Source organism: Aedes albopictus, chromosome 2 (assembly GCF_035046485.1).
Source record: "Aedes albopictus strain Foshan chromosome 2, AalbF5, whole genome shotgun sequence".
NCBI classification, from domain to species: domain Eukaryota; kingdom Metazoa; phylum Arthropoda; class Insecta; order Diptera; family Culicidae; genus Aedes; species Aedes albopictus.
The window spans coordinates 43,055,693-43,076,032 of record NC_085137.1 but is presented as its reverse complement, the minus strand read 5'-3'; the positions used below and the strand labels follow the sequence as shown (position 1 = coordinate 43,076,032).

General features: G+C 38.5%; 3 protein-coding genes across 5 annotated transcripts in view; all 3 read right to left on the bottom strand.

Annotated features, from left to right (window-relative positions):
- LOC109421347 (uncharacterized) overlaps positions 1 to 9,500 on the bottom strand; it is a 491,813-nt gene extending 482,313 nt beyond the window's left edge. The window contains exon 1 of the mRNA XM_062849572.1: positions 8,942 to 9,500. The gene's annotated coding sequence lies outside the window, so the exon portion shown is untranslated. The remainder of the gene's footprint in view (positions 1 to 8,941) is intronic.
- Positions 1 to 13,533, bottom strand: part of LOC134286021 (myb-like protein Q) — a 24,793-nt gene extending 11,260 nt beyond the window's left edge. Inside the window, exon 1 of the mRNA XM_062847582.1 lies at positions 13,502 to 13,533. Coding sequence (XP_062703566.1) covers positions 13,502 to 13,533 — 32 coding nt within the window. The remainder of the gene's footprint in view (positions 1 to 13,501) is intronic.
- Positions 13,310 to 20,340, bottom strand: LOC134287558 (uncharacterized protein K02A2.6-like). 3 transcript variants are annotated; one of them, XM_062849552.1, is made up of 3 exons: positions 17,777 to 20,340; positions 16,112 to 17,495; positions 13,310 to 15,897 (listed from the first exon to the last, which is right to left on the bottom strand). In XM_062849552.1, the coding sequence occupies exons 2-3, from the start codon at positions 17,300 to 17,302 to the stop codon at positions 13,939 to 13,941; spliced, it is 3,150 nt and encodes a 1,049-aa protein (XP_062705536.1). In that variant the 5' UTR covers positions 17,303 to 17,495; positions 17,777 to 20,340; the 3' UTR covers positions 13,310 to 13,938. The 3 variants fall into 3 exon arrangements, with proteins under 3 accessions (XP_062705536.1, XP_062705535.1, XP_062705537.1); XM_062849551.1 differs by having other exon boundaries at positions 16,112 to 19,130; positions 19,698 to 20,340; XM_062849553.1 differs by lacking the exon at positions 13,310 to 15,897 and having other exon boundaries at positions 16,113 to 17,495; positions 17,777 to 19,130; positions 19,698 to 20,340.

Sequence of the window (20,340 nt, the reverse complement as noted above, 5' to 3'; positions counted from 1 at the left end):
TCAAGGAAGCTCTGCAAAGATTCATCCGAAGGCTGAATCATAAATAAATATAGACATTTGAATGGAAAACTTTCAGGATTTTTTATGAATTTATCCGGGTTCATCCGTGTTTTCTGGATGAATTCCTTATAGATATTTGCAGATTTCATGGATTTAAATGAAACTCCATCGGTGATTCGAAAATTAGTTCTTCATAAACTATTTTAGAATATCAAGGGACCCCTTGCCGGACTCTTCAATGAAATATCTAAAGAAGTTCACTCACGAGTCTCAAGACGATTTTCAGAATTGCCCACAAGGAGTTGGTACAGAAGCTTCTCGAGAAAGTCCTAAAATCCCAAAAAGTTTCTCCAGTAGATTTCCTTTAGGGTTTCTTTAGGAATTCTTACAAATACCGTAAACCGGGGTCAAATTGGTCTTCGGGTCGAAATTGATCAGACGTTTTTCGGTTCGAAAAAGCATATTTTTAATAATTTTCTTTTCAGCATCGTGCTCTTGGAATCTGATACTTCATGCTATTTGTAAGGAAACTATTGAAAAAATGCTTTATCTTCTTGAAAAACGACTGATCAATTTCAACCCGGAGATCAATTTGACCCCGGTTTACGGTATTTATTAGGCAAGTCAGAAGACTCCCTACACATTTTCGTAGGTTTTAAAAAAGCCTCTCAAGGTATTTTCATCAGACATTCTCTCAAATTTTTTTTCTAGGATTGTCTCAAAAGTTCAGTAAGTGTTCCGCGATATGTTCATACATAATTTGATCTGGCAATTAATTCTCTTCCACCACAAAAAGTTCCCGTAGAAATGTTATCAAGTTTCTTTCATTTCTTATTATACCATCAGGAAATAAATTAGTTTCAAAATACTCTAAAAATTCATCCAGGAAGTCCATGAGTATTTTCTTCGGGAATTCCTCTAGTACTTCCTATTAGATTTTTTCTTGCAGGTGTTTTTCTAGGAGTTCTTGTAACAACTGCTCCAGTAGTTCCTTTACAAATTTTACTCGAAATTCTTTCAGAAATCAGGAATTGTACTGACATTATTTCTAACAATTCAAACAAGATTACCTTAAAAAAATTTCAAGGAGAAAACATGATGAGAAGGTGAATCCGTTATGAAAAAAATCCCTAAATTCTGTGAAAGAGCTTCCAGAGGAATTTCCAAATTTAAAAAACATCAAAATATATTGTTAAACGAACACATGGAGTAATGTTTGAAAGGATTTATACAAAAAAAAATCTTCTGGTATTTCTTCAGAAATTCCTCCACCGATTGCTTCTGAAAATCCACCAAGATTTTGTTTATTTGGAAATTCAGCCAGCAATGCCTTTGGAGATATCTCTGCTAAATAATTCAGTCATTCTTCCAATATTTTGTTTCGAAAATTCTTAGATTACCTTAAAGTTTTCTTTAAATTATCTTAGAAGTAAATTTAGGAACTTTTTAAGAAATCTTCCCTGAATTCCTTCCGATATTGCTACATGGATTCCTTTAGATAATCCTTCAGGAACTACTTTCGAAAAGTCTTCCACGGATTTCTTTTACAAGTTATTTCGAGCATCTCCCTTGGATTGCTTCAGAATTTCTTCAAGAATTACTTTCGGAATTCTCGTTTGAGGATCCTAACAATTTTCTGCAAAAAATCCTTAAGAGTTTTTTTCATGGATTTCCCTAAAAATTCCTCCATATATTTTTCTTTCAGTAATCTTTCCGGATTCTTTTAGAAAATTCTTTCAGGAATCTTTTCCTTACATCTTTCGATTTTTTTTAAGAAATCATTAATGGATGCATTCAAAAATGCTTTCAGCGTTTCTTTAAGAAAATCAAAGCTTCTTTCTAGAAGTTTCTCCAAGGATTTCTAAAGAAAATCTAATACGTGACCCTCCAAAAATTATTCAAGGGATTCTTTAAGAAATATTTTTGGAGATTCCTTCAAAAATCTTGTACGGGCTTCCTCCATAAATTTGTCCCAGAATTCATAGAACAAGAAAATCTTCTGTGGATTTCTTCCAACATGAATCCATGGATTACTTCAGAAATTACTCCGGCAATTGGGTCCTAAAATCTACCAATCTTTCTGAAACTCATCTGGTGTTTTTTTTTAGAAATTCTTCATAATTTTTTTTTCAGGGCTTCCTACAGGTATTCCCTCATATATTTCTCTCAAAATAACTCCAAGATTTCTTTTAGCTAGATTTCTATGGGTTGATTCTGAAATTTCACCAGGAATTACTTTGAAAATTCTTGTAGGGATTCGCTTAACCCTCCTTGTGCATTAGAGTCATTTTTGACCTGAACCGTACACTACGTCGGCGAGCTGTTTCCAACGAGATGCATCAGGAAGGCTAAAAAATATCATCGGAAATTTTTCCAGGGGTTCCTTCAGAAATTCTTTCTAAGATTCTTTCAAATTTTTTTTCCAATAGTGTCCTCAGAGAATTTTCCAGAGTTTCCTTCAGAAATTCGTTAAGGTATTTCTTTAAAAAAAACTTCACCAGAGATTTGTTTTGGAATGTCTCTAAGAATTCCATTCCCACAGAAATATGTACAGGATTTTTTCAGGGATTTATCCAGATAATCCTGAAGGGATCCCTCCAACGATTCTTGCATTTTACTTTCAGTAATTCAGGCAAGAATTCCTCCAAATATTTATGCAGAAGTTCATACAGAGATTTCTTCGGGATTTCCTCCAAATATTGTCCCATGTATTTACCATATTTGTTTTTTTTTAGGTTAACTTTATTAATTTCCCTTCAAATTCTTTAAGGTTGAAGGATTAGTCATTGAAATTATCGTCATCATTGAAAACTCAAAAGCAGTTTTCTCCTTCAAAACTGATATTTTCGCAGTGAAAAAGTATTCACTGTTTTGCGGGTGGAGAATGGAGTACAGTGAATATATTTTCAAAGCAAACATTTAAGTTTCGAGCGAGAAAACTGCTTTCGCATTTTCAATGATGACGGTTATGTCAATGACGAATCCTTCAACCTTAAGGAATTTATTCAGATACATTCCCTGGGAATTTCTACATTAATTCCTTTAGAAATAACTCAATTTTATTTCTAGGGATCTTTGGAGAAGCTTCAGAAATACGTTCACAGAATGCTCCAGGAGTACTTTCAGAAAATCCTCGAAGAAATAAAGTCGTGGATTTCTTTACGAATTTTCCTAAAAAATCCTCACTCTACTTTTTTGAGAATCCTACCAAGGGAGTCCTGAGGAGTTTCTCCAGGTAATTGTTGATAAATTCCTCTTAGGATTACTACAAGAGTACCCCTGAAATGTCTTAAGTCTTAAGATATTCTACTATAGATTCATGCAACGGTACTTTCTGAGGTTTCTACAGGGATTCTTCAGAAATTGCATCAGGGATACTTTAAAAAAAATCCTGGTAGGATCGCTTCTGAGATTCTTTCAAAAATATCTCACCAGACTTTCTCAGAATTTTGGGGATTTATTTAGCAAGGGATTTAAATTCTTCCATGAAGTTGAATAATTCCTTAATTTCTAGGTAAAACTAAATGCATTTCCAATTTTTTTTTTGGTTTTTGAGTTTTTTTTTATGTGATTATTGTATAATAACTATTTTCAACAAAATTTTGATGTGTTTTTGGAAAAAGAAAAACAAATTCCACCACAAAAAATCAAAAGATACCCCAATCCTTTCTCTAAGTTTATATGGAAGCAGTTTTTATAAATAGTGCTTCATCATTTAATAAAAAATCAAAAACCAAAAAAAAAAAGAGAATGCATCTGGATTCGCATTAAAATCCTACAGCAATTCCTTTGGAAATTCCTCCAAGAATTCCTTGAGAAATCCCTTCAGGGATTTTTGCAGAAATTCCTTCAAGGAATTTATTTGCTAATTGCTCCTTCTGTTCCGTCAGAAATGTCTCCTGGGATTCTTTCAGAGATTCCTGCAGAAATTGCTACAGATTTCTTCAGCGATTTTTTCATAAGTTCTTCAGGAAATTACACAACAACTTAATGGAAGAATTTCTGAAAGATCTTCTGAAGGAATTTCTATAGAAACCCCTAGAAAATTGCTGAAAGAATCTCTTTAAAACTCCTGTTACCTTTGAAGATTCCTAGAAGGTATTCTTGACAATTTTCTGGACAAAAAACTCTAAGGCTATTTCTGAAGTTATTGGAGGATTTCTTGGGTGAATGATTTGTCCTTAGAAAAAAACATAAGAAACTAGTAGACGAACTCTGATAGTAATTCCAAAATTTTTTTAAAGAAATTTTAGGAGGAATTCTTGGAAAAATCAATAGAAGAATTGCATAAAATCTAATAAAATCTCTTCAAAAATGTCAGCCGAAATCCCAGCAGAAGTTGCTGAACAAGATACTGAAGGAGATTCGCACAATAAGTTTCTGAGGATTACCTAGAGGATTTTGTTGATGAATCTTCGGAAGAACTCTTAGCGTTACCTCTGGAGTAATTCTTAGAAAATTTCTTATACAATGTATGGATGCAGTACTGCCGTGAATCGCAAGTCAGTCCCATCTGCATTTTGGGCAAAAATGAGTTGATGGCCGTTTTCGGTCTTTCATCGGATGACCTTTCAGCTGCGTGAATAAAAATATATAGTTTGTTCAGTAAAATTGATAAACAACACCAAGTCAGATTGTCCCATAATGAAATGTAATCGCAAGTCAGTCCCATTACGATCTAGTGTACCCTCCAGTACAAAACCTAGCACTGTTTTAGCCAGTTTTATATTTTTCACTGTTACGTTTTCATGTTTTAAGCAATGTGTGAAAGTTCCATGATGATCGCAGAAGTTTTTAATTCATGGCGATTTTTTGAAGTTTTACATAGAAATCAAATTTGAAAACTTCAGAGTCCATTTTCTCAATGCCTACTTTTTACATATGGGACTGACTTGCGATTCACGGCAGAGTAGTATACAAAAATCCCTGAAGAGAGAAATTTTGTGAAGGAAACCCTTTGGAAGAAAGAAATGGAGGAATTCTTTAGAGAACAGCTGAATTTCTTCAAAAAAATGATTTTTGAGGTATCTTTGGAAGAATACTGAGAATCATCTGCAGGTATTATAGATGAAAACATTTTTGAAGAATGCCAAGGAATGGATTTTGTAGTGTAGTGTAGTTGCTGCAGAAGTTACTAAGAGATTCTTCCAGTAAAAATCTGGAAACCGGTAAAATTTCTGAAGAATCCCAGGAAGAAGGTTTAAACCTGGTGGAATACCTGGAGAAACTTCTAGACGAACATCCACAAGAATTTTCTGAGATTTTTCAAGAGGAATTTCTAGATTATAGGATCCCAACATATATGAAGTAATACATAAAGTAATCCACCAGGAGCAATTCCAGCAGAAATTTCTGAAAGAATTCCTGGAAAAAACATGCATTTCTAAAGAAACAGCTTCTGATTCAATTTGAAAAAGAAAATGCACCTTTTGAAAAAAACTTTGGGGGTATTCCTGGAAATTAAAGCATTTATTCAGAATTTTTTTGCCGAATTTATGAAGAAATCCCACAAAAAAATTCCTGAAGGAAGTTCTAAAGAAGGATATATAAAAACAAGCATTCTTAAATAGTTCTCGGAGGAATATTTAGAAGATTTTTTGCTAAATTCTTACCGAAAAGGAATTCTTGCAAGAATACCAATTCTACTATAATTATATAACAATTTCATAGAAAAAAAGAGTGATTTCCCCAGAATAATGCTTAATTAGGTGCAATATGGACGTAATTTCCAAGGGAAAGCACCAGTATAGGAGGCGCTTGAATTTGGTAACATTGAGCAACCATAAGCGGACCATCCCGGTTTTCTTCATGCTTTTATGCAAATTCATAAGTTTTCTTAAGGATATCCAGAGAAACTAATCGAGGGATTTAAATGACATTCCATTGATGAGTTACCCAGTGATTTGAATATGAGTTCTTCAAAAAAAAAAAAAAAAATCAGAAGTGCATCAAGGAAATCTTTATAAAATTCTTAAAGGAAACACATCAGGAAATCCCTACTCCACAATATCCTCAACGCGGTTTATCATGACTGCCTTCAAGGAGTTTCTACAAAAGCTTCTCCAGCAAGTCCCTAAAGTTCCATCAGGAGTTTTCAAGAGTTTCTCCAGGAGTTTCTCAAAGAATATTTTCGTAGTAACATCAAAATCATACTTCAGTTTTTCAGATTTTAATACCAGAGATTTCTAGGATTTTCAAAAAAAAACTCATTAAGAAGTCGTAAATATGTCCATACAAACTATGTTCAGGAATATTTTTCTCTTGCTCACCGTTTTCAACGAATTTTATCAAGCATTATTTTACTACTTCAGGCGTTAAACTAAAATCAGCTGAAATTTTTTCATAAGTATTTTTTTTTACAAAACACTATAAGAATTCCTCCAGGAGGTCCTTGAGAATTTCCATAGGAGGTTCCTCTAGAACTCTATTAGATTTATTCTTGCAGAAGATTTTCTAGGAGATCTTTTGCTCCATGTTTTTATTGAGAAATTCCTTTAGGATTTTTCTCAAAATTCTTCTAGAAATTCCTCATAAAATTCTAGTAGGAATATACAAGATTACCCTTAAAAATTCTCATGGAGAAAACTGAATTGAGTAATACATGAGAAGAAATATATGTACATGATAAAAAAGGAGAGGAACTTTTCCAGATTCTCTGAAAAAGGTCTCAGATAAACCTTCGAAAAAAAAGTAAATTCCTTAACGAACACCTAAGGGAATTTTTGAAGGAACTAATATTTCTGAAAAAATGACTACATAAAATTTCTAAGGAACTCCTACAAAGGAGACGCTAAAGTAGGTATCTTTTAGATAATGTCCTGAAACAAATTATGCAGAAACTTCAAAAAAATGTTTAAGATATTTCGAGAAAGACTATTACAAAACACATAGGGAATGTCTTTAAGAAACTCGAGAAATTCCTAAAGCAGTTATTGTAGAAACTACAGCTAAAATTCCTAAAGGTACAGTTCGTGTAAAAAGTCCCAGAAGAATATCGGCATGGCCTCCTGAAAAAAAAAAAAAAAATACAATACTGGAGGATTTTCTAAAATTTATTTTGGGAAAACTTCCTCACCCTCGCAGGATCTTGTGAAAGAATTTCTAGAGAAACTGTTGCAGCAAATCCTGGAGAAGTGATAAAAGAGCTGCTTCATTATCTCCTAATAAACACCAAAAGTAGTTCAAATAAGCATTCTGCAGCAATTAACCCATCATTTTTCGTCATCTAAAATCGATTTAAACATGTTTTGGAAGATGATTCTTTTTAATTCTCGATTTCGTGAATTTCAGTTTTTGATTTTTCTAATTTTTATTTTTGAGCATCCCCATACTTTTATATTTTTCCTGGAAGCCTATTTGGGGTACGGATTTTTTGAGATTTTTTGATTATTGTTTCAGCTAAAAATATAAAAATTTTGATTTTCCACAAAACAAAAATTACAAAAATTCTCAAACTATACCCCGTCTAAAGGCGGGGTTGGGTATTAGAGGGTTAATAAAGGAGCTCCTAGAAGAATTTTTAAAGAAACTCCTGAAGGGAGTCTTTTAATAAATTCTAGATTGAGTCCTGATGGAACCCTGAAGTTCCTGAAATTAAATTCTTAAGGAAGTCTTTGAGTTGTTCGTAAAGAAACTGCTTGAGAAGTTCATACAGGAAAACTAGAAAGAATTTCTAGTAGAACTTAGAAAAATCGTTGCAAACAAAAAATTAATTCCGGAATGCTGGCTTTCTCAGTCTTGGGTAAATCAAAACGGCAAGTTTTGCATTTCCCGACGTTTTGGTTTTTTATTAAGTCTTTTTCCCTTGGAAAAGGCTTAATAAAAAGCCGAAACGTCAGTAGAAGCAAAACTTGCCGTTTTGATTTACCCAAGACTGAGAAAGCCAGCATTCCGGAATCAATATATTCCAGTCATACTCATCCAACACAAAAAATAAATAAAATAAAAGCATCTACTCTGCCGGTGATCATATGCGGAATCATCGTGAATCGTCCAATAGAGCATGCAAAAATAAAGGCAAAAATTGATGTCAAAACTATTCTCAACAGTACACATTTTCGTTTTGAGAAGAAATTCACGCTGACCCAAATACTACCCTGCTAATGCCTCCTCTTCGAAAGTGCGGTCCCAAAGTAGTCCCCCGGGGAGGCGTTATTCTGAAGCGATATGATTCTTTCGCTACCCAGCTTTGACCCTTTCACTCGTTTCTGAGCCACTGATTTCCATCAGTGGAGCGGTGGGTGGCAAGAAAGAAGATTCAAATTCGAATCTTTAGTCCTTGCGTGCGACACCCACTGTGGTACTGGTACTGGAAACGGATGGCGGAAAATCAGCACATTAATTCAAACCCTCTTCCCCGAAATTGGCACGAGACTGCGACTGTCCGGTTCGAGCGAGTTGGCGGTTGCGTTAGGAAGCTATCGTTGACCTTTCTCGCTAAAGAAGGCTTCAGAACAGCTCAGTAATGAGCGAAGGAAAAATGGCTAATTCCGCCAAACAAGTCCGATGACATGGCACGGTTTGGCGAAGTGGATGATGTTTACCCTTTTCGGGTGTCTTGTTATTACTCAGCTCATTTTACGGAACGGGGAGTATTTGGTAGGCTTCGGTCGCTTTGCCGTCGGAACAAATCGTTGAATATTTATGAAGACATAATGCGATGATTGTTAGTGCTATGAATCACGTGAATAAAAATCAGTCACAGACTTGGTCACAGTTTTTTTCTGGATTAATGGAGGTCATTTTTTTAGAACAAAGAATATGCTATAAACTACATACATAAAATAACTATACTAATAAACCGTTGATGAGTTCCAGAATATACCAGACATGATGCATAACTCAAAGTTTAATCATAATTCAATTCGCAAACTACAACATATATATCCACTTCATTACTTTCTACTTATTACGACATGATACCACGAACATTAAAACTTACCATCGATGAGCTCCAACTTTCGAAACTCAATTTCGACAGCTTCCTTTATCCATTTCACATCACACTTTCAACGTTCCTCCGCTTGTGCCAGCAGCAACCTTTTGGTCCATAACTCAACACCGAAACTCGAATCAATCACCTCGAGGGTGGACTATTACCACCGTCGTCCAGAAACTCACGCTCCCTTCAACAAACGGGCACACCACTATTCACCGACAATTTTCTCGACCCATTTAACAGCTTTTCTCAACGAACTTCGGGATCGCTACACAATGTTGTTGCTTGATGGCTGCTGCTCCCATCAATACCTACGCGTAGTAAAAGTAAAATTCTTCCGCTTTTCTCAGTCACTCATCGCTTCGGCAGTTATCGTTAGCACCCACTCTACCCAGGTCGTTTCCGTCGCCATTCGCTGTCTATGTAGCTCTAGAGTATATCATTCCAGGCCGTTGGCTAATCCTTTGTTGAACTTGATGTCAGCCGAAAAAAATCGCTTTTCCCATTTCCTTAAGGTGCTGTTAATTCCGCACACTGACTGGCTGATGTGAACTCTCACATTGTAACTTAAGGGTCCCATGGGGCTTTTACGAGGTGCTGCCGGTTGTATAGGATGGGCACATTGAAAAGTGGTCAACAGGAAATATTCATGAATTCAATGATTACTTGGAGAATGCTGTTTGTATTCAATACCGTACAGAGTATTTTTGGATTTACTAGATGGATTCAAACTAGAGCGTCATCTAACAATACAAACAAAAACTCGACTTCAGCTTGTTAATGTACCCATCAAAACTACCAAAATAATTTTGGTATTTTGCTAGTTTACTTCAAAAATCCGAAAATTTACTTCAACGTTTTTGCTAAAATTTGATTTTAAGCGATTATAACCTGTAGCCCAACTATTGTGAATATGTCGAGGTTGAATTTTTATGTTTGCGTTGTGGTTACTTCAGAAAGCTCGGAAATTTATGTATTTTTTTAATTTCCGTATGTATTTGAATGGCGCATATTTCATCATCTTCAATACAAATTTCGTTCATCTTCAACACAAAACTATAGTAGTTTTGCTGGAAACTCTTAAAAACGACAAATGGGATTATAACAATTGGTTCTAGATGTTGTCAAGGCCGTGCAGGGAAAATCAAAGGGAAACTTTTTGAGGCCTCCTGAACCACCTCTGAGACCCCCTGAAATTCTCTAAAATTCCCTGAGATTCTCCTAGAAATCCCTTGCCCTTGAGATCCCAGAAGCCTCCGGAACACTCCTGAAGCTCCCCAGAACGCCCCTTAAACGGCTCTGAAGACGTACCCAAAAATGCCGCTCAAACCCACTAAAGAGCATTCCCAGCTCAACGTATGAATCGCGAAGAAGCGATCTATCCAAATTAAAATGAAATTTTGTACATGCATCAGCTAATGTTAGGTGACATATAATTTCAATTTTCCAAAATTCTGTCCCTTTTTTAATTATTTTTCTGTAGAAAGCTGACATCCAACCTTGTCAAGTAGTCAAGGATGCTTCTTACTTTTTTCTTCGATTTTTTTTTACAAAACAAACGGAAGAAAATTACAAATAGATTCTTCGTACAAGTTTCATTGAAAAAACTATTCATTATCTTTTTCTACACCTAACTACACTCAAGTTACGGCAAATTCAAAACATAAAAAAAATGGATCTTGATTAATTTTGTCAAAAGAAGTTTGGTCTAAAAAAATAACACAAGCTTACAAAATAAAATGAAAGTCGTGAACTTCTGTCTACGACCAAAATTTTTGAAGCATAATTTAGTGCTGATTTCGAAACTGACCTTCAAAAAATTTTAAGTTTTTGAGTTTTAGCTCAATATCGAGTTTTACAACTTTTCAAAATATGTAATTTATTAAAATTCAAATATATTGCGTTTTGTTCAACCAATTTTAAATATTTTTTCATCAATTGAAAGCTTAATACAATATTATTCGATCATCTGAATACAGGTTTTGCGTCATATTGATGAAATTCAAGATATTGGCTAGTTTTAAGGAGGATCTTCTTAAATTTTAGCAAAATTCCCAAAATTTTTTGAAGAAATGGGTTTTTTTTCAATAAGAAAAAACTAACTTAAAAATTCTTACTCGACGTTCAGTTGACATATCATATGTAGGCGAATTACAGTAAAAATTTCAGCTCAATCGAAGCATTGATTACGGAGAATGAAATGTTTGAAGTGAGCGTCTTTGCTTAAAAATAGAACAAAAATCGATTTCCAATCATCAACCTTGTATGGGAAGTCGAAAAAATTTCCGCTCCACTGTATTTTTTTTTCTTTCGCGTTTTCGAACTCAGAGCATGATTCTACACCAAAAATGATCATCAGCTTACCGAGTTCAAAAATGCTGTAAAAACGGTAAAACAGTAAAAATAAACTCTGATAACATTTGACAAGGTCCCATACATTTTCCTTTTTGCCTTTCTCGTACACCAAGGTGTACCGAAAGGCTATATGTTCACTCCAAAAACGAAAATTTTATAGAGCCCTCGGAGGGGTCAAGTCTTATATACCAATCGACTCAGCTCGACGAGTTGAGATGATGTCTGTGTGTGTGTATGTGTGTGTGTGTGTGTATGTATGTGTGTGCGTATGTGCGTGTGTGTGTGTGTGTGTGTGTACAAAAAGGTCACCTCATTTTTAGATAGTAAATATCAACCGATTTCAACGATCGATGGTTCATTCGACGCGGCATATAGTCCCATTGTTTCCTATTGAAAATGGTTCAGATCGGTCCAGCCGTTCCGGAGTTATGGCCATTTAGGTGTTCCGGATCGGTACCCCAGGAAGGGGCCAGATATGAAAACGCTACAAACCCATGCATGCGACACATCAAACCACGGCATTTTGAATAACCTGATGAACGGTAACCAGGAAAATAGTCTCAGACCATATCTGAACCGGTAGTGTCCCGGAATCGGTTCCGGGTGTTCCGCCGGAAGTGGCCAAATATGAAAGTGAATTAAACCCATGCATGCGACACATCAAACAGTGGCTTTTTCGATGACCTGATGAACAGTAGGCAGGAAAACATTGTCAGACCATATCTGAACCGGTAGTGTTCCGGAACCGATTCCTGGTGTTCCGCCGGAAGTGGCCAAATATGAAAGTGAACCAAACCCATGCATGCAACACTTCAAACAGCGGCTTTTTCGATAACCTGATGAACAGTAGGTAGGAAAACATTGTCAGACCATATTTGAACCGGTAGTGTTATCGAACCCGTTCCAGATGTCCTGCCGGAAGTAGCCGAGTATGAAAGTTAAACAAACCCTCACATGCGACGCATCAAATCGCGGCTCTTTAGGCAACCTGATAAACCTTAAGCAAGAAAATAGTTTCAGACCATATTTGGATCAACCGATAGTGTTCCGGAACCGGTTCCAGGTGTCCCGCCGGATGTGGTCAAATGTGGAAGAGAACCAAACTCATGCCTGCGGCACATTAAACAGCGGATATTTCAATTATTTGATGAACGATTAGCAAGAAAATAAGCTCCGACCACAACTAAGGTCTCTTTAAAGACTACCGATAGTGTTCCGGATCCAATCCAGGGTGTCCCGCCGGAAGTGGCCAAATGCCAAAAGGCCTTAAACACATGCATGTGACACATCAGATAGCGGCTTTTCAGGGTATCCTACCGAATGTGACCAAATACAAAAGTGAACCAAACCCATGCATGCGACACATCAAACCGCGGTTTTTTTAAATAAGGGAACGTCCATAAATTACGTCACACAAAATTTGAAAATTTTCAACCCCACTCCCCCCTATGTCACACTTCTTGTATGAGGCCTCTAAAATTTTAGTATTCGTCGTCACGAACACCACCTCCCCCTCAAAACGTGACGTAATTTATGGACGTTCCCTAACCTGAGGAACGATTAGCAAGAAAATAGGCTCAGACCACATTAGAGGCTACCGATAGTGATGCAGAACCAGCATTGGGTGCTTCACAGGAACTATAAAGGTGATCAAAGTCAATGCAAGCGATAAATATGTGTAAGAGATCAACATCTTGACTGAACTAAGACCACATATATACAGACGTCTCACTCCACTCACTAACCATCGTGGTTGATTCAACGGTTGAATCAAATATAAATAAATCAAGCCTAACTTTACCAAACACCGTATGTAACATAGAGTAATGCGGGGCAAAAGTTCGCACCTAACAGCTTTCAAAGGTTGATATGAATATGGCGAAAAAATGTTCCAAAATGTTTTTCAGCCATTTTTCATTTTTAAAAGGCGAACACACTGATAGCCTTATAATCGATTTTCTTCCAAAAATAAGTTCAAATCCTTTTTCAGATCGATTTAAAGATGCATACTGTGGTAAATTTCTTCGTTCGGCTGGTCCGCCATTTTGTCCCGGAACAAACTCAAATATGTCCACTCGGAGCAAACTCAAATACATCCACTCGTCGCAACAATGGTTAGGAGAATGATCTTGCTCCGCTTTCAAGAAGTTTTTCAACCTTCATTCACTGCACGCACACGCACTCAATTTTTCCAAATCTCACACTCACAATCTCATCTCAGACAGTGCTTGAACTTCCATCTCACTATTACAACCAAACTTTACCGGCTCTCTATCGTTGCAACTGCAAAGTCACCAATACTTTCTTAGCTATCTCCGTTTTCCATCCGTTCTACATGCAGGCTCAAGTGAGAATCTGAAGAATCCACCTCTGTGGGCAGCGTTCAATGCATACAAGTTTGACACAAGTTGGATTCCGTTCTCAATGTTTTTTTTCTTATTAGACACGTTTCTTGATTCCAATGTAAACATAGTTCACATTGGAGTGCAGAGAAATGTCAAAACAGAAGTTTTCCTTCCTAGAAGTGGTTAGTCACCGATTAGTTTCGAATCCGAAATACAAACTCCAGGTAAGTAGAAACAACTTAACATTTAATTTCTTTCTCGTTGTAGGCTTACTCTACCACATTCGCTCCTGCCTCTACTCTAGTCGTACACGGTGTATACGAAACGACCATCGAATCGCGCTGGTCTTTTTACTGTTGAACGGTCCCGAAGTACAGGCCTTTCAAGAATTTCACGATTGCCTGACGAAAGGCTCGCCGCTGCATCTATTTCCGGGTGATTATCGTCGTCTGCTGTCAAAGGAACACTCGAAGAAGGTTGTGACGGACCACTTGTATTGTCCCCGTGATCAAATCCGTCGAGATGGTATTCGGTTGGTGCTAGTTTCACATCGTGCAAATTTCGGGTATACTGTACACCGCTCCTGCTCAGGATAACAACTTTAGCTCCGTGTCTGGCCACCACTTTGAACCGTTCTTCTCCAAACGTGGGATCCATTTTTGACTTTCGTTGTTGTGCCATTAGTACCGTGTCACCGATTTGTATAGATGAATCCTTTGCCCCACGAGCCGCATCCGAGTGTTTTTTGCTCACCAGTTTAGATTCAGCATCTCTTTCTCGTATATCATCGTAGTCCACTTCTCGGTCCTGTTGATTTGATTTCCACAAACTGGGGAAGTTTCCGCGAAACTTCCACCCTACCATGAGCTCAAATGGGGTAACGCCCAGGCGGGAGTGTGGAACCAGCGTGTTGTGATTGTGTATATACTGCTGAAGAGATTGCCTCCAGTTTTTCCCTTCGAGTTTAGCGGCAGCTACTGCTTTTATTACCCCCTGGTTCTGACGTTCAATAGCTCCATTTGACTGGGGCCACAGTGGTATCGATTTCCTCACCTTAACTCCTTTCTGTTCCCAGAACTGCGTGAAGGCAGTACTTTGAAATGGAGGACCGTTGTCACTCTGCAAAATTAGGGGTAATCCCCACATCTTAAAAATCTCACACAGTGCTTCATTCGTACTCTCCGCGTCCTTACTCCGCATTTCGATAACAGAAAGATACCTGGAATGAATATCCACCAGGACCAAAAACTCGCCAGATCCGCAACCAGAAAGAGTTAGGAAATCGACCTGTAGGATTTGCCACGGCCCATCCGGTTGTTCTCTCGACGACAATGGTAATGGGGGATTTTTTCTGGACAACATTGCACACGTTCCGCAGTTTTTAACAAACTTTTCAGCATCGACGGACATGTTGGGCCACCAAAAAAATTCCCGCATAATTTTCTTCATCGCCGATTCTCCAACGTGGCCACCGTGTGCAGCTTGCAACGCCTTTGTTCGAAGTGAACTTGGGAGAATTGCCCGGTCCCCTTTGAACAACAGAAAACCCAGAAAACTGATATTCTTCTTTTGGGCTTCGTATTTGCGTAGTTCTTTTGGCCAATTATCCGTAAGCATAGCTTCATGGAGCATTTTCAGTTCCTCGTCATCCTCTGATTCCTTCTCAATCTCCTCCCATGTGAGGTTCATTGAATCATCCAACGAATAAAGGAAGTGCCCTGTATCATCTTCCTCGAATGGTTCTGCCTTTTGCGACTCGTGTATCAACCGAGATAGCGAATCAGCAAGGTTTTGCTTACCGCATACTCCTTTCACTTCAAAGTCGTACGGTTGCAGGCGTAGTGCCCAGGATTCTGCCCGTGTTACTGCCCTTTTTCCAAGTCTATGTGTCGTGCTGAAAATAAATTCGTTGGCTTGTGCATCCGTTCGAATCACAAATGATCGACCCAGCAGGTATGAACAAAAGCGCTCAACCCCCCAAACAACGCCCAATGCCTCTCGTTGCGTTTGAGGATACCTCTGCTCTGTCGGGGTGAGTGCCTTAGAAGCACATGCTATTATACGTGGTTCGTTGTCGCTGTTATATTGAACGAGAACTGCCCCCAATCCAATGGGGCTGGCATCAACATACAGCTCGGTCACATCTGTTGGACTGTAGTAGCCAAGTACCTTTATGGTCTTCAGTGCGTTGTCTTGTAGATAGTTGAACTCATTGTCCTCCAGTTCTGTCCAGTAGAATCGGTCAGAATTTGCAAGTGCCTGTTTTAAGTTTGGTTTTTCAGATATTTTATTAACGTCCATACAGGTTGATAGCGCACAATGAACTGGGTTGGTGAGTGACGCAGTCCTACCTAGCTTGACAATATGTGTCCCTACAGCAATGCATGGTGATGGTGTGTGTGTTAGATTTATTTCATAGAATAGGGATGTTCATTTTATAGAGTTGTTCAATAAACTGATATTATTACAGTGCCCGCAGGTGTACCGTCAAATCGGCTCTTCCTTGAATGAATCTGTCGGCAAACGTGACCAATCCCAAAAAGCTTTTGACCTCCGCACATGACATTGGAGTTCTGAAGCTTTGGATTGCTGACATTTTCTCGTCAGTCACACTCCACCCTTTGTGAGACAATGCGAACCCCACAAATTTCACGGCTTGACTGCTGAATACGCATTTGGAGTCGTTCAATTTGACATTGTGTTGCTGTAGACGACTCAGAACTTCTTCCAGGCGAGCATCGTGTACTTCTTTGGTGGGCCCAAATACCAGCACGTCGTCCAAGTAGTTTTTCACTCCCAGACATCCTCCAAGGATCACTCTTTGTAGCACCTCTTGGAATATGTCCGGCGCATTACATAATCCAAATGGCAGGCGTACGCATCTGAATAATCCAAATTCAGTGTAAAAATTCGTGAGGTGCCTTGATTCCTTATCTAACTCGATATGAAAAAAAGCATTAGCCAAGTCAATGGTAGAAAACCATTTTGCACCGTGTAGTTCAGCCATTATAGATTCCAGCGTTGGCATAGCAAATGGTGTCCGCTGTATGTATTGATTTGGGCCTCGCAGATCTATCACCAGGCGGATATCGTGTTTTCCTTTAGGAATGGCGAGCATCGAAGAACAAAATGAGACATCCATCCCTTCACACACTGGTTCAATAATATCATCTGCGATTAGTTCTTTGAGCCTTTTCTCCACCAGTGGTTTGATGGCCTGCGGGATATTGGAAAATATGTTCCGGCAAGGCGGACGCGACTTGTCGTAGTTGATTTTCACTGGAGCTATGTTGAACTTCGGGAAAGGTTCGCTGATTACGAGAGACGCTAACGTTGACGATGCTCCCTGATCATCTTGGACATCCCCTTCAATCACCGGTACACAAAATCCCAACATCAGCACACTATATCGTAACGCTGTTGATCTACCTAACAAAGAGCGGTTCGCGTCCTTGACCACGTAGAATTTCTCAAGGTGTACTGGCCGGTCATCAGAAATGAATAGAAACGCTTCAAAAGTGGCCAGAACATCAAGCTCACCTTTTGAAGCATAAGCTTTCAAGGAACGGTCTGTACCCTCTTTGATGTTATACATTTCGTTGTTGTACCTTGGAAAATAGTTGATGGTTACTGGTTGCTCAGAAACAGTATATAGTTTCAACATACCTTTGGTCCCTTTTCAGAATCGCGTAAACATTCTCAACCACAGTATTCACCTGTGCCCCAGAGTCGATAAGAAAATCGCATGCCAGGCCCGCCACACGAGCACTGATGATACCTTCCTCCAAATTGGTTCCAACTGTCGCTATGACGTATCGATCTGCGTCTCGCTTGTCATTTCTTATCGTTACGTTAACCTATCAATATATTAGCGTATGTAAAGTTGGATTCATTTTCATTCACACACTGGCCTTCATTCTACGTACAACTAATTAAAATCCTTATTAATGTGTTCACTCTTTTTATTTCAAATGTCTTTTTATATCCAAAGTTTTTTCAACATATTTGTAAACGATATTTTTGAATTCATGTTAGCTTCATAGAAAAAAAATAAAAATGTGTTCGAGTGCATGTAACTTCTGGCCAATGTGTTCGAGACATGTGAATTGTAGACTTAGTTGTCAATTTGACCACTCACTTGTTCGGTCGGTTTCGTGATTGCATCCTTATCATCCACTGCGTCGATTCTGCTCTGTTTCGCCTCGGGTTCGAAAGTTTCTTGGGCTGATGTCCGGTTGATATTCGGATTCGCGGAAGGGCTACAGGCTCGCTGGATGTGCCCTATTTTCCCGCACCGTCGGCATACGAGGTTTGCATAGTTACATTCTGATGCCGAATGAAAGCAACTGAGGCACCTCCAGCACCTGTCAGTTCGCTGGACTTCGCTTCGATCCTCTGCGTTTCGTCTCTTTGTATTATTCCTGTTTGTACGCGTATTCGTCTGTTGTCCAAACCGTGAACCACCTCCGTAACTACGTGAGTTGTATCGTGAATCTTGCCGTGAGTATGGAGCAAATCTGTTGTCAGTCCTGTGTGCATACCGCTGTGACAATGGACGCCGTGGATACTCAACTCTCACTGGTGCTACCATTGCCGTTTCCGCTATTGATCCAGATGGTCCATGCTTAACCGCGAAAAATTCTTCATTCATGCGGATTGCTTGTATTTCACGAACCTTATCGACCAAGTCAGAAAATGATCCATTTCGGCTTACCATTTTGAGCGCTGCCACTCTCACCTGCTTGCATCTTGCGTGTTCGGCAACAGTCTTGGCAATTTCCTCAAACTCTTTGGTCTTGTCGAAATCACAGAGTTGAGCCGTGTCACCAACTCGAATGATGAACGCCAAATCCGATTCCTCTGCTTTTTGTTCCATTAGCGCAAGTTTTCTTCTTTGAAACATCACATCAGAGTTGGATCCAAAATACAGTTTCAGTCGATACATGGCATTCTCAAACGGACTGATGCTGACATCGGGTGCTTCGGAATCCGATTTCGTGTTCTTGAATATCGCGAGTAAGCGTGGTCCCGCCTTCACCTTGAAAACGGTGAATTTTGTAGCTTCGTCCTCTATCCCCGCTAGAGCCATACAGTCGAGCAACAAGTCTCTCCACATCTCGAAGGTTTGTCGATGTATTTCGTCTTCTCCTGCCATCGGTTTGCATTCCGGCACCGATATTGACGAAACCGACAGCTGATTAACGGAAGACAGAAATCGGGACTCTTCCTTACTTGCCATCGACTTATTTGGACGATGCGTACTAGAAGCCGGTACGATTTCGAAATCAACGCTGCCATCGTCCACTTCTTTTTCGTGTCTCGGGTGCTCTGCTCTGGCCGCTTTCATTGCTTCAACCTCCGCTTGTAGGTTCTTCAGTTGTTCTGCCATCTCTGCTTTTTCATGTTTCTCCTTTTCCAGTTCTTTTGCCATGTTATCAAGTTCATTCGCTTTCTTCGTCGCCTTTTTCTTCTTTCTTCGCAGTTTCACATATCTGAAAATGCAAAATAAACTTTTTAAGCTTACTTATCTTCTGCAAGCTTTCGAAAAACATTTTTAACTTTCGCAAGCTTTAGACGCAAATTGGCGCAAGCTTATAATGCTAAATCCACTTGACCTTTCGCAAGTTATAAAATAGAACATGCTTGAACTTTCGCAAGCTTTAAATGTATACACGAACTTGTTCTTTCGCAAGTTTTTTTATTTCAAAAACACGCTTGAACTTTCGCAAGCTCTTAATGTTAACTCCACTTGACCTTTCGCAAGTTTTTTAAAATAGACCCAAAATTGACTTTTACAAGCTTTAAATTTAGACAAACTTGTTCTTTCGCAAGTTGTTCCATTCCAAAAACACGCTTGGACTTTCGCAAGCTCTTAATGTTAACTCCACTTGACCTTTCGCAAGTTTTTTTTCAATTAGAACATGCTTGAACTTTCGCAAGCTTTGAATTTATACACAAACTTGTTCTTTCGCAAGTTTTTTTTTTTCCATTTCAAACACGCTTGTACTTTCGCAAGCTTCCTATCTCACGGTTTTATCAAAATTTGTTCGAATACTCACCTTCCAGGAGCCTCTGCTGCGCCATTGTGGTAAATTTCATCGTTCGGCTGGTCCGCCATTTTGTCCCGGAACAAACTCAAATATGTCCACTCGGAGCAAACTCAAATACATCCACTCGTCGCAACAATGGTTAGGAGAATGATCTTGCTCCGCTTTCAAGAAGTTTTTCAACCTTCATTCACTGCACGCACACGCACTCAATTTTTCCAAATCTCACACTCACAATCTCATCTCAGACAGTGCTTGAACTTCCATCTCACTATTACAACCAAACTTTACCGGCTCTCTATCGTTGCAACTGCAAAGTCACCAATACTTTCTTAGCTATCTCCGTTTTCCATCCGTTCTACATGCAGGCTCAAGTGAGAATCTGAAGAATCCACCTCTGTGGGCAGCGTTCAATGCATACAAGTTTGACACAAGTTGGATTCCGTTCTCAATGTTTTTTTTCTTATTAGACACGTTTCTTGATTCCAATGTAAACATAGTTCACATTGGAGTGCAGAGAAATGTCAAAACAGAAGTTTTCCTTCCTAGAAGTGGTTAGTCACCGATTAGTTTCGAATCCGAAATACAAACTCCAGGTAAGTAGAAACAACTTAACATTTAATTTCTTTCTCGTTGTAGGCTTACTCTACCACAG

What these genes read in the sequence shown, in the direction of transcription:
- LOC134287558 (XM_062849552.1), bottom strand. Translation starts at nt 17,302, where the DNA reads ATGTTGAAACTATATACTGTTTCTGAGCAACCAGTAACCATCAACTAT. An exon ending in ATTTGACGGTACACCTGCGG is followed by an intron (nt 15,898 to 16,111) that starts GCACTGTAATAA and finishes AACTTAAAACAG; the next exon opens with GCACTTGCAAATTCTGACCG.